Source organism: Panthera pardus, unplaced genomic scaffold (genome assembly GCF_024362965.1).
Source record: "Panthera pardus isolate Hobbes unplaced genomic scaffold, ASM2436296v1 HiC_scaffold_8, whole genome shotgun sequence".
In the NCBI taxonomy this organism is placed as follows: domain Eukaryota; kingdom Metazoa; phylum Chordata; class Mammalia; order Carnivora; family Felidae; genus Panthera; species Panthera pardus.
Window position 1 is genome coordinate 140,433,825 of NW_026527013.1, and position 14,263 is coordinate 140,448,087.

Below are 14,263 nucleotides of genomic sequence, written 5' to 3' on the forward strand. Positions count from 1 at the left end.
TCCTTACTTACCTTGCCCGTATTTGTTGTGTAATCCGTACATTTGATTAGGAGTTTGGCCTGCCACCTGCCATGGAGCGTGTACCTTCCAGTAACCAGAATAAGGGGAATAATAATGTTCCAGGATAAGGAGAAAAGAATAACTTGGTAACTTTGTAATGAATGGGTGAAGATTTGCAGGCAGTAATGAGGGGGCTGACCAAAGGGGAAACAATAATCAGTGGAAAGCTATGTTTTGAATAAAACCCAAAGCAGAAAGTGAGTGTTCTGATAGGTTGTGTATATATATATATATATATATATATATATATATATACACACACACTTTTTTTTGGTATACATTTATAGCCTTCTCTAACATGAGCTGAATTTTACGTTTAAATAAAAGCTTTTTCTCCCCTATTAATGAACACATCTGCAAGTAAATCCATTTTTCTTATCCTAAGGCAGAATATAATAAAAAATCAAAGAAAAGGGACATTTTAAAGGACCACGATTCTTGTTGTATGCATAAAATTTTATCCTCTTGAAAATACTGTTCTCTTCAAATAAGAATTTATACCTTCAGTGTGACATATTTCAAGTTACTAAGATAAGCAATCTTATCCATCTTCGTGTTGTGGAGGAACACATATTTATTCAATTCACAGATGAAGAAAATACCTCCATAATTCTTAAAAACTTATATATATATACATATATATACACACATATTTTAATGTTTATTTTTTATTTTTGAGAGAGACAGTGTGAGTGGGGGAGGTGCAGAGAAAGAGAGGGTCAGAGGATCTGAAGTGGGCTTTGCACTGACAACAGGGATCCTGATGAGAGGCTCGAACCCACCAACTGAGAGATCTTGCCCTGAGCCAAAAGTCAGGTAGCTCAACTGACTGAGATACCTAGGTGCCCCCAAACTGATATTTTGCTTATATCCATTTACTTAGCACTTCTTAAACGTCTTTGAATAAAGTTTTACACATTATTTTAGTAACTGGTCTGTTCAGGTTTTCTATTTTTCATAAATCATTTTAAATTTTGGCTTGCCTCAGTGTCCTAGGTCTCACAAATGCTACACGGTTTAGCTGGTGACATCTAGCGGCTAAAAATGATAATTACATACAATATGCAGCACACCGCTTTGCGGACGGAAATACTCAAAAGCCACAGATTCCATGGAAAAAAACCTCCGTCAGCCAGACTTCCTGGTTGTAACGAACCAAAACAAAACCTCACTGACGAGCAGAGAAGTGCTGTCCCATAAGGACAATCCTGCCACTTAACACCAACACCATGGATAGCAGGTTCCGAATGCCCCTGAGAGGCCATTTATGGACGCCGGAATTTCTGGCCCCACCACCTTTCAGGCTTTTTGATTCCCAAGATCTCAATTCAAAGTCCAGAGTAGGATGGATCCTGACTGCGATTGCATATCAGCACCCTAGCTGCAAGGAAGGCCGGGAAAGCATCTCAACATTTTTGGCTTAGTGAGATAATACAAAGTTATTATAAGATTAAATGAGATGAATTTTTTATAAAGTACTTAAGCTTAATGCCTAGGATTTGATGACTTTTCAAAAATGATAATGGGTATAATTTTACATTTTTATTTGATCATAAGCTTTTTCAAGAGCAACCACAAGTGAATAACCACATCTTATTCACTTTGTATTCTGGGCATAGGGTCTGAAGTTCCATGAATTTTTATTGAATTGCATTGCTTGCCCCTGAATGGAAACTCAGTCACTACACTTGCTTCTGTATCTCAATTTATGTATAGTCGTCTTTAAAATCTAATAATCTACCAGTATTTGAGTCTTTTTCCTCAAAATTATCACTAATAGAAAATTACTTCTCCCTACAGGTCTTCCACAGTACCTTAAGGCGGAAGATAAGGTTTTATCTTATCATGAAAGTATTATCGGAAGGACAATTAAGGTTTTGTGTTGTTCAACCAATACATCTCACATCATGGCTGCTCATATTCTTTATTCTGAAGTCTATCTCTTCTCTAAAACCTGCCCGACTTCCAATTTATCAAAGGAAACCTTTTATAGCTGCTTGGAATGCTCCAACGGATCAGTGTTTGATAAAATACAATATAAGACTAAATTTGAAAATGTTCCAGGTGATTGGAAGCCCACTGGCCAAGGCCAGAGGACAAAATGTCACCATATTTTACGTCAACAGATTGGGATACTATCCATGGTATACATCACAGGGGGTTCCCATTAATGGGGGTCTCCCTCAGAACATAAGTTTGCAAGTACATCTAGAGAAAGCTGGCCAAGATATTAATTATTACATCCCTGCTGAAGATTTCAGTGGACTTGCTGTTATCGACTGGGAATATTGGCGACCCCAGTGGGCCCGTAACTGGAACACAAAAGACGTCTACAGACAGAAGTCAAGAAAGCTGATTTCTGATATGCAAGAGAATGTATCAACTACTGATATTGAATATTTAGCCAAAGCAACATTTGAAGAAAGTGCAAAAGCTTTCATGAAGGAAACCATCGAATTGGGAATGAAGAGTAGACCCAAGGGCCTATGGGGTTATTATTTATATCCTGATTGCCACAATTATAATGTTTATGCCCCGAATTATACTGGGTCATGCCCGGAAGAGGAAGTGTTGAGAAACAATGAGCTCTCTTGGCTCTGGAATAGCAGTGCTGCTTTGTATCCTTCTATTGGTGTCAGAAAATCTCTCGGAGACAACGAAAACATTTTGCGCTTCTCGCAATTTCGGGTGCACGAATCCATGAGGATCTCCACCATGACATCCCACGATTACGCTCTGCCTGTGTTCGTTTACACAAGGCTAGGCTACAGGGAGGAACCTTTATTTTTTCTTTCTAAGGTAAGACACCCCTTGCTGAGGATGGGGGGGATTTCCTCCCTAACTCTAAAAGAAACATTTCTTTTGTTAATTATGTTCATTGAAGAATTCCCAATTAGTGGTCTTTTAGAAAGGAGCCTAATTCTTTGACTAGCCATCCTCTTAGACTCTTTACTTATGCAAACTGAATTTTAATGATCTTATTTAGAATTATTCTTTTAAGGAACATAGTATGGAGGGAAGGTTTAAAGGTGATAACAACTATTATTGCCTCCTCCCCAGCTTTGATGACCGTCCCTCGCTATTGGCCTTTATTGAAACGGTTGGTGGCAAACAGGCTGGGAAATCAGAGAGGATGTTTTAAAATGGAATAATTTGGGGCCCCTGGGTAGCTCAGTTGGTTAAGTGTCCGCCTTTGGCTCAGGTCATGATCTCCCGGTTTGTGAGTTTGAGCCCGGCTTCAGGCTCTGTGCTGACATCTTGGAGCCTGGAGCCTGCTTCAGATTCTCTATGTCTCCGACTCTCTCTGCCCCTACCCCCACTCACACTCTGTCTCTCTCTCTCTCTCAAAAATAAATAGGGGCGCCTGGGTGGCTCAGTCGGTTGAGTGTCCAACTTCGGCTCAGGTCATGATCTCGCAGTTTGTGAGTTCGAGCCCCGTGTGGGGCTCTGTGCTGACAACTCAGAGCCTGGAACCTGCTTCAGATTCTCTGTCTCTGGCTCTCTTTGCCCCTTCCCCCACTCACACTCTGTCTCTCAAAAAATGAATAAACGTTAAAAAAATAAAATGGAATACTTTGCTCACACATGTGGAAGTGTAATTGGAAGCATTCTTGCTTCTGGCCTCACCATCTAAGGTCAAGAGAAAAAAAAAAGTTTTTCTTTTCATGTATAATACCAGTTTTCATAAAAGGTGTGAGGCACAACAATGCGAATATATGTAACACTACTGAATTTTACCTTTAGAAATGGTTTGGGTAATAAATTTTATATGTGTCTGTTTACCATAATTAATAATTTTTTTAAACTGAAAAAAGTTTTTTCAAGAGGCTTAAGGGTGAATCTGCAAAAATAGGTGGCTCTATGGATTTAGCCCTCCCCTTCCCCCTCCCCCCGCCAATCAGGTGGGAGATGTGTGATAGTCCTCAGGCACTCCTGGCTGCCCAAGAACAAAGGAAAGGGGGAAAACAAAGGGTTAACTGATAGAGCTCATAGTCTGCAGGACCTAAGTCTCCATCACCCCTCCATAGTGATGTGGGAAACACAGGCAGGAGGAAATGGCAGATAGAACTAAATTTCCTTATAACCTGCAGCCCATTGACAAATACTTGAGGCTGGCAGAGTAAAACTTTCTCCAGGAACTCCCTGCTGTCTTAATGCTAGTGCTTTGCTAGAGGGAAAAACAACCTTAGCTTGACAATAGCTAGGCCTCCAGTATCTTGGGAATCTTCTTTAGCATATGAAAATCTCACTGGAAACTTCCCCAGGACTTCCCCCCACCCCCAATTCCATAGTATATAACCAGTCTCTCCTCATGGTCCTGGGGCAGCAACTCTTTCTGCCCATGGATCCTGTCCCTGTGCTTTAATAAAATCACCTTTCTGTACCAAAGACATCTTCAAGAATTCTTTCTTGGTCATTGGCTCCGGACCCCACGAACCCCACTGTCACCCCCAAAAAAACCTCATCATTACCCACAAACCATAAGGGTAACTTTTAAAATAGATGAATTTTCAGCCCAATTTCTCTCCCTTTTTCTCCCTTTGCTATTGTAGTCACTCAAATGGAAACTTCTAGAGATAAAAATCTAAAAGTGGATGCCACTCTAATGGTTGGACTTGGGCAATTATGTGTAAACTTTCTATGATAAGAAAACTGGAGACTTGTTCAGGCTTTCACATGGGTATTTTAAGATATTACTGGGTACTATGACTTTATCACACTTCTTCCTTTCCCACCATTACAAGTTTCAATTCACCAGCGTGTATTAAGATATAAAGATGTTCTGAGTGTGAGATATCTAAAGGAGGAGGCTCAGGACATACCCAGGTGAGGGCTTTAGCATGACCACTAGGCATGTATGGTGCCTTTATTTTTATTTATTTATTTATTTTTTAACGTTTTATTTTATTTTTGGGACAGAGAGAGACAGAGCATGAACGGGGAAGGGGCAGAGAGAGAGGGAGACACAGAATCGGAAGCAGGCTCCAGGCTCTGAGCCATCAGCCCAGAGCCTGGCCCAGAGCCTGACGCGGGGCTCGAACTCACGGATCGCGAGATCATGACCTGAGCCGAAGTCGGTTGCTTAACCAACTGAGCCACCCAGGCACCCCATGGTGCCTTTAGAGAGTACAGCTTAATCCTCAGAGGAGGAAAAGACGCGATGTATCAGGATTTGGTAGATGCTATGCCTTGGATGCCATTAATGAGACGAGTAAGGGAAAAAAAGTCTCTATTGTGAACTGATATTTGTACTTCCCAGAAAAGTCAGCAACAAATGATCAAGGATGATAGGAAATCAGTACTGCCTGGTAGGTTTACAAAGTTATCTAGATCTTTACAAAATAGTCTTGACCCTGGAGCTTAAATACTACTTTCTTCTATGAAACTTCGTTTCGTTTTCTATATTTGGCTCAAACAAGTTTCTATCTTTAGTGATAATAAATTCACTTTTGGAAGAAACAACAAACTTTAAGGGACAAAGTGTTCATTTCAAAAGATTAGTTTAGACTATTGGTACATTCTGCACAGTCTGTAAACCTAGATAAGTTTCCTTGAGTAGGCACAGCCTCAGAAATACTTGTTCTAAGTAAAGAAGGAACAACAGTTAGGGTCTCATCTAGCAACAGTTCTCTTTGGCAGTCCCAGGACTCATTCTTTATCATTCTGAAAACTTTCGGAATGGCAAGGTATTTCCAAATGTTTTAAACCCTCAATTTACCCACCATTTTACTGTATTCTCCATAAAAATTCTGCCCACAAATTTTTAAAAACCTGACATTCATTTATACCAAATCATAAGTGACTAATAATGGCTTCCATGTCCAATCCTCTCAAAGATATCTGCACTGTATTCTTTTTAAGATTATTTATTTATTTTTGAGAGAGAGCGAGAGAGAGAATGAGTGGGGAAGGGGCAGAGAGAGAGAGGGCAGAGGACCCAAAGTGGGCTCCGTGCTGACAACAGAGAGCCTGATGTGGGGCTCGAAACCATGAACCATGAGATTATGACCTGAGCTGAAGTCAGACGCTTAACGGACCAAGCCACCCAGGCACCACAAAGATATTTTAGTTTTAAGTAATCTTTACACCCACTGTAGGGCTCGAACTTAAAACCCTGAGATCAAGAGTTGTATGCTCCACTGATATCAGTGTGTGTATGTGCTGATGTGTGTGTTTGTACATGTGTACACACACATATGTGTGTGTACACACACTGATGTGTGTGTTTGTACATGTGTACACACACATATACAGTAAAACCTTGGATTGTAGGTAACTTGTTCTGTGAGTGTTCCTCAAGACAAGCAAACTTTTCTAATAAATTTTAACTTGATAAACGAGTGATGTCTTGCCATACGAGTAGTACATGATGCCCAACTTCATATGATCACAACTGAGCCAATGGGTCTCTCTCTCTCTCTCTCAGTCTCTCTCTCTCTCTCTCTCTCTCTCTCTCTCTCTGCAGGGATGTGGGCAGTCATTTCCCATGCTCCGATGGTCGGTCTCAGGCTGCGTTGTTTGGCAGAAATCAGTGATTTTTCAGAACGTTGGAAGGTGCCCACAACTGGCACTGGTGTATTTTTCGTCAGTTCAATGTACCTATGGACAGTTCTTTGCTTTTCCCTTCAAGAGTAAGCTTAGGAATGCTTTGCTTCATTCTAGGTCAGGCTACCTGCAGATAGAGACCATTTCCTCTGCTGCCTTATTTCCAGTTACATTAAATAGAACATATGGCAAGAATTTATTAATACTAAACTATAGTCAACATCCATTAGTGATGGTGCAAGTCGTCCTACACAATAACCTTCGTCTCTCTGGAGGGTTTGATATACAAGTGCTTTGGATTACAAGCATGTTTCTGGAAAGAATTATGCTTGCAAACCAAGGTTTTACTATAGTTAGGATTAGAAAAACAATTTATCAATAAGTAGCAAATTTCTTAAGCTGTCAGACCTCAGTGCCTCATTGTTTTAATCTATAAAATGGGACAGTATTACCTGCCCTACCTACCTATCAGGAGTATTATGAAAATCAAATGAGAACATTGTATATGAAAATTTGAGGCGCTACAAAAACATATGTGGTAGAGCTGTCACTTTTGAACAGGTACTGAAGCCTTAAACTCGGAAAGGGAATATGTAGGAATGGAATCTCAGTCAGCAGCCATTGCTTGATGGGATGACATAGGGGCAGTTAGCACCTTATTTCACATGAAAGATTGTCTATGCTACTTACATCTACACAACCTAAATATAACTTGATGCTATGTTTTAAAAAATAATGAAAGGACTTTTCTTGACTAATAGATTTAAAGATGTTTTTCTCTAAAATTAATTAACCTTCCCTCTGCTGGTGCACCAAGGGAAGCTCATTAGTGATGTTCCAGTTCCCCACAGTGGGCACCTTCCTTACATGCACTGTGCTGAGCATCAGGCAATGAAACCCGAGTATGGAGAAAACACTAGGACCTGGCCTGGAAGATTTGTTGCTGTTACATCATGCACTATTGTCTTATTTCTTCTTTTGTATGACATCCCTCATGTGGCTCATGCTCTCATGTGGTCCCTGTGTATTCCCAGAGGCATCTTACCTGTGACTTCCCTCACTGAAAAGTACCCTTGCTCTTTTGGTCCTCAAACATAGCTGCTCTGTGATTCATTCAACACCCTGCTCTCAGCTAGGTGACAGTGGGCTAATTTGGTAGACAGATTTGCATTAATATCTGGCATTGACTCCTCATCTCCAGTCAACATGTGCATGAAGACTTGCCATTTTGAATCCCTTCCAATAAACTCTACTCTGATAATGATGCTAAAGGACACATTGGGAAGAAACTAACATTCCCAACTGATAATCAACTTGGGAAGGTGTGGGTTTCACCACAAACACCTGCAGCTTCCTTACTTGCTGAGTATGGATCAATAACTATCAATATGAAATGCAAATGCTGTGTCTCCCTCTTTCCTCTGATAACAATGCTTTAACCCAAAGGAATTCATGGGAGATTTGGTAAGCTCAGCATGGTAAGAAGCTTGGACGTTGCCACTCCATCCTAAAAAGTAAAAAGCAAAACAAACTGAAAAATCAACCCCTCTTAGATTCAAAGAGAAGTGAGGACACAGAGCCAATTGCTGCCCTCAAAGTTAGGCAGATAGGTGAGTATAGAGAATCACAGCTTATTAGGTCAGAAACCTCTGTGGGGACCACTGCCAGAGTTGGGAAACCTGAACTATAATTGACGAATTGCTGGAGGCTCAGTGTGAAGTCCAGGGGACTCAGTCATGGGTAGGGGGGATATACTTTTGTGAGTTCTACCTCCAAAAGCTTATCAAGTACTCACAGTGAATATCACAGAAAAATCTCATGCATCTGGTAGGGAGGAGGAGGAAAAGAACCATTTTGAATACTTGAGAGCCTTTTGTTCTTTTTTGTTGTTGCTGTAAGTTTTTTAAAATTTATTTTGAGGAAGACAGAGAGAGCAGGGGACAGGCAGAGAGAGAATCCCAAGTAGGCTCCTTGCTGACATGGGGCTTGATCTCAGGAACTGTGAGATCATGACCTGAGCTGAAATCAAGAGTCGGATGCTTAACCGACTGAGCCACCCAGCTGCCCCAGAGCCTTTTATTCTTGTTAACAAGGTCTGCCATCAGGAGAAGCTATTTTAACCAGAGCCAAACCCCCTGGGGACTTACCAGAGACTAAGTGAACTAGGGGAAGGGAAATACTCAACTCTAGTTGGCTCTAGTCTTCCACTAGGGAGAAGGCAAATGCCCTGCTCTAACCCCATCCTACCTGAGAAGGGGGAAACATAACTGATCAGCTTGTGAATTTCACAGTCCAGAGGCAAAAGCTCACTAAAAGACTGAGACTTAATCATAGGACTATAGAACCCTTCCATTCCCCCTACATCTTACTAGCACATTACTAAGTGCCTATTTATAGCAGTTCCTTTTATGAGCTATTTGCCTATCAAGAAAAGATTAAATCATGTCTAGCCATCAAAAAAAAAAAAAAAAAAAAAAGCTACAAGACATTCTAAAAGGCAAAAACAGAATTCGAAGAGACAGAGCAAGCATCAGAACCAGACTCAGCTATGGCAGGGATGTTGGAATTATCAGACTGGAAACTTAAATCAACTGTAATGAACATACAAAGGGCTCTAATGGATAAAGTAGAAAGCATGCAAAAACAGGTGGGCAATGTAAGCACAGAGATGGAAATTCTAAGGAAGAATCAAAAAGAAATGCTAGAGATCAAAAACACTGTAATAGAAATGAAGAATGTCTTTGACGAGTTTATTTAGTAAACTGCACATGGCTGGGGAAAGACTTTCTGAGCCAAAGGATATCTCAATAGAAACCTCCAAAACTTAAAAGCAAAGAGAACAAAGACTGAAAAAAACTGGAAGAGTCAAGAACTAAGACACCTGGAAAGGGTGTAACATACAGGTAACAGGAATTCATGGAAGGCCATTGGGAGATTTTGACCCCTCTGATTACATCGTGTGAATATGGCTTCATTGCATTCAAAGTGAGTGGAGGGAGGAGTCCTACTCCATTATATCTTTGCCAAAGGAGGCAATGGACACGGACCCAGTAGAGTACTCCTTCTGGGCACCACGTGGCTGGCTCCTCCTCTGTCCTATATTCATCATATCATAGATAATCTTCAAAACCATTTCACTTCCGCTAACTCATTAGAGCCTCATGAAACTCCTTCCTTTCTTGTTATGTCAGGTCTGACCTATTCAGCAGACACTGTGGTCACAGAAATGGAAACAGATGTGAGCCTGAAAGAGAAATTAGTTCAAACCAAAATCTCTTCCTTTTTTGAAGATTTCCAGGAAAAAAAAAAACTTAAAAAAATGAGATTGTAAAGACTTCAATTTGAGTGTACTATAAGAGTGTCAGATAAGATTTATCTCTCAAGTGTCGATATTAATATAAAATGCCCCAGGTAAAATTCAATTATAAAGTTCTGGTTTTATTTCCCACCAAATCATCCAGTTACATTTTCCAGCGTATAATTGGTGGAAATTCATCCTTGGAGTAAAAGGTGAATGCTTAGTATCTTTTTTTGTTTTTTAAAGTTTATTTATTTATTTTGAGACAGAGAGAATGACAACAGGGTCTGCACTCTCAGCACAGAGCTCGACCACACGGGGCTTGAACTCAAGAACTGTGAGATCATGACCCACGCCAAAATCAAGAGTTGGATGCCTAACTGACGGAGCCACCCAGGCACCCCTGAATGCTTAGTATCTTAAACAGTGGGAGAGTATACTATAATTTAGTAACTTTATTTAGGAAGCCTACCATAGGAACTTAAATTAGAAAAACAACTGTTAGGGAAAAATCCGTTATATGATGGCCAACAGGACTGATAAGGAAATTTCAGTCCCTGCCTGAAGACTTCCCTTCCAGGTTCTTGTTCCCACCCTGTTTGCCTCAGGCACCAAATTACTACTAATGAGGAATGCAGAAGTAACAGACGGTAAATTGTCCCCTCTGTTGATGCTCTGGGCTCAAACGTCTGGAGAATGATCTCCTCTGAGCCCACCAGTGTAAAATAAACCTCCTCCTGCCTTCCAAGATCTCTGAGTGCTGCTTGGTTCTTCTGCCGGGTGATCCAGACCAGTTCCCGTAACACAACTTCATACCTTTAAATCCTAATTTCCTTCTGAAATGGCCTTGCTTCATGTTAATCTTTAAACACTAAAACAATAATCTTTTAGGATTATAAAACCCAAATACCCCTGGTGAGATTCTATTCTTGTTTACCTTAACCATATTGAGAAAAAGGCCACGACTAGATGAAACACAAATAAGGCCCATTAAATCAGATACTTTGAAATGATACACAAATAATTTCAGAGACCAAATATAAGGGCTGGACCAAATCAGAGCCTGCAGGTCCTTAATACTATGTTACTTTGCCTGGCCTTGGGATCCAAGTGACACAAAACCCCTCTGAGTCACTGCGGGGGGGGGGAAGTTCTCAGGAAGAGGGGGGGGGCGTTGCACACTGGAAAGAGAATTTAGCCAAAAGGAAGGTGAGGTATTCTTCACATTTAGAGAAGCAAACACTTTTGTAACTCTCTGGGTCATGTACATAAGGCTGGTTTGTGTGCACGTGCCCCTAGTTGACTTCGATTAAACAGCTTCTGGTGGCTATTTACAGGCTGATTGTCATCGAAATAATATCTTGTTTGGCAAAATGCAAGTTCTTCTTCAAAAATATTTAACGTTTTTCCATATGATTATGGAGTGTAATTGTTGAGCCTTGGTTCATTCAATATGTGTGTTACTCTAAGAAAGTGGAGAATAAGGATGCTTGGCTGGCTCAGTTGGTGAAATGTGCAACCCTTGATCTCAGGGTTGTGAATTCGAGCCCCACGGGTGTAGAAATTACTTAAAAATAAAGTCTTAAAAAGAGTGGAAAATCATCCTATTATAATGAACTCAGCCTCCAACCCTAATCCCTGGCACGCTGTTTTATATCCAAATGAATAATAAACTCTACTCTCTTCAATCTAGCAAGATCTAATCAGTACTATCGGAGAAAGTGCTGCCTTGGGAGCTGCAGGCATTGTTATCTGGGGAGACATGAACTTAACTTCATCTGAGGTAAGGCAGTACCTCAAAGGCATAGTTAATATTATTTAAAGTATTTGTTCTTTTCTTCTAGAGCTAACTCCAGTTGGAACTCTCCTGGCTCCCACAATAAACCAGCTTTAGAATTAAAGTCCGAATCGGTGCCCAACACATAGAAGGTGCTCAATAATATTATTAACATTTGTTAAGATAGTAATCAGAATACTGACATTTTTAAACCATTCATTTATAGGCTACGGTTGTGCTAAATGCTCTTTGTTTTGGACTTAGTTACTTACTGGTCATAATAACCCTTATGAGGTAGGGCCTACCATCCTCATTTATAGAGGAAGACACAAGAGAGGAAATCCAACTAGAGTAACATCTAGTTAGGCTAGTTAATGGTGAAGCTGGCATTAACCAGAGTTTGACTCCGAAGCCCTTCCATTTAACTACTATTAAATGTGCTATATCCTATTTTGAGAAGAAGGAACAGATGGTATCTTTTTAATCTCCACATTGAACGTATTTGTCCTCTATGGGGAAATTAGCTAAAAATTAAGAGCGTTTAAAATGAGATTTACATGTCTCTTCAAATTTCTCCCAGTTCACATCTTACTTACTCGAAGAAGTCTTCCTAGTGTTCCCCAATTCACATTAGTCACAATCTCTTCTGTATTTCCAGATGTTGTTTGTTTATATCTCTATAGTGTGATACATTTTCCTGGAATTGTAATACTTGTATCCTCAAAACTTTGTTAAATTGAATTTTTTGCAAGTTCATGATGATCTGATATTATTCTTAGAATTTCAAAGGCTCAGCTTGTTGCTGCCAAGATATCTTTCATGAAGCTGTGATAATATAAGGTTAGGTCTCCTCTGTCCAATAGGAGAATTAGGTAGAAATGGGAATTAGGTAGAAAAGGAATTCCTGACTCTCCAGGTGTGATAGTTCTCCTCCAGCCCATATGACTCACGAGAAGCACTTCATCAGGAAGTTTAATGCAGGAAGTGCATAAACCAGGTGGTCTCTGTTTAGAACACATAACGGAACCACAAAAAAATGATCTGGTCATCCTTCTAAGCTTTCTTGTGTTTGAATTGTATACACAAATTCTAGAAGTCTAGAAGCCAGGGCTGTTGATATTTGAGCATAATTAACAGGAAAATCCAGGAAGCTACAGGTTGACAATAAATCGGTAGAATATGAGGATTCAGGTTCCTACACAACCATGAAAGGTACCACAACACCCAAAAGGTGGCCAGAGGACAGCAGCTGTGGCATGATTTCTAATTTAGGTTTGTTCTTTTTTTTCACATGCATTAACTTGGGAGCTAGAGGGAGAAAAAGAAGATGTAAATTGGAAGCAGGCAAGGTCATTATATGCTGACCCTGGGGCCCATTTACAAGTTCAGTTGCTTAGCCCCTAGTGTAACAAATGTTCCATCTCCTGCCCCTTGGACCTTTCATCTTTTCTGATCTAGATCCCCTGTGTTACAGCACCTGAGCCTAAGAGATCAACCACTGGCGCCAAGATGTTAGGTGTCACTCGAGTCCAAAGAACTGCCTCGTGGGCATAGATGTTCTAACCCTCCCGGTGCCAGAAAGAACACTAAACCCGTTCGTTTCTGCATTTCTAGGGTAACTGTACAAAGGTGAAGCAGTATGTGAGCTCTGACTTAGGGCGCTACATAGTCAACGTGACCAGAGCTGCTGAGGTATGCAGCCTTCACCTCTGCCAGAGTAACGGGAGATGCATAAGGAAGATATGGAACTCTCCGGATTACCTTCACTTGAACCCTGCAAATTACCACATAGAAGCCTCCGAGGATGGAGAATTTACTGTGAAAGGAAAAGCATCTGATACAGACCTGGAAGTGATGGAGGAGAAATTTTCCTGTCACTGTTATCAGGGATACGAAGGAGCTGACTGCAGAGAAACGAAGACGCTGGATGGCTGCTCTGGGGTTTTCTCTTTTTCCGGCTCACTGATAACACTATGCCTGCTGGTTTTAGGAGGTTATCAAAGCAGTTGGTTGTGAGATAATTGAGTTTAAAGGGAATTGTATGGCCTGTAATCACTCAGAGAAGAGAGGAAACTTAGGACAGTTTTTTTCTCTTATGAAATCCATTGAGAAGTATCATAAGTAGACATTATGTATGTCACTTAACATAAGCAGGAACATGCTGCTTTATTTGACTCCGATTTGGCTGAGAAACCAGATCCAGGAATAAAATCAATGCACTCTTCTTCATTACTGGAATGTTTAAGTTGTGTTTAAACCGGAGCTAGTATATTTTAGTCTTTATATGAACGTGTGTGTGTGTGTGTGTGTGTGTACACACATATATTTAATTATTGGTTTCAAAGACTGTTTTTTCTGGCTAGCAATTTATTTAAAAAAATTTTTTTTAATCTTTATTTTTGAGAAAGAGAGAGAGTGTGAGCAGGGGAGGGGCACAGAGAGAGGGAGACACAGAATTCGAAGCAGGCTCCAGGCTCCGAGCTGTCAGCACAGAGCCCAATGCGGGGCTCGAACTCATGAAACGTGAGTCCATGACCTGAGCCAAAGTCGGACGCTCAACCGACTGAGCCACCCAGGCGCCC

The 14,263-nt window shown here is 40.6% G+C and overlaps 1 protein-coding gene across 1 annotated transcript; it reads left to right on the forward strand.

Annotated features, from left to right (window-relative positions):
• Positions 1-1,866: 1,866 nt before the first annotated feature.
• LOC109269038 (hyaluronidase-4) lies at positions 1,867-13,913 on the forward strand. Its single transcript, XM_019452795.2, has 3 exons — positions 1,867-2,859; positions 11,598-11,687; positions 13,296-13,913. The coding sequence occupies exons 1-3, from the start codon at positions 1,906-1,908 to the stop codon at positions 13,695-13,697; spliced, it is 1,446 nt and encodes a 481-aa protein (XP_019308340.2). The 5' UTR covers positions 1,867-1,905; the 3' UTR covers positions 13,698-13,913.
• The last annotated feature ends 350 nt before the right edge of the window (positions 13,914-14,263 follow it).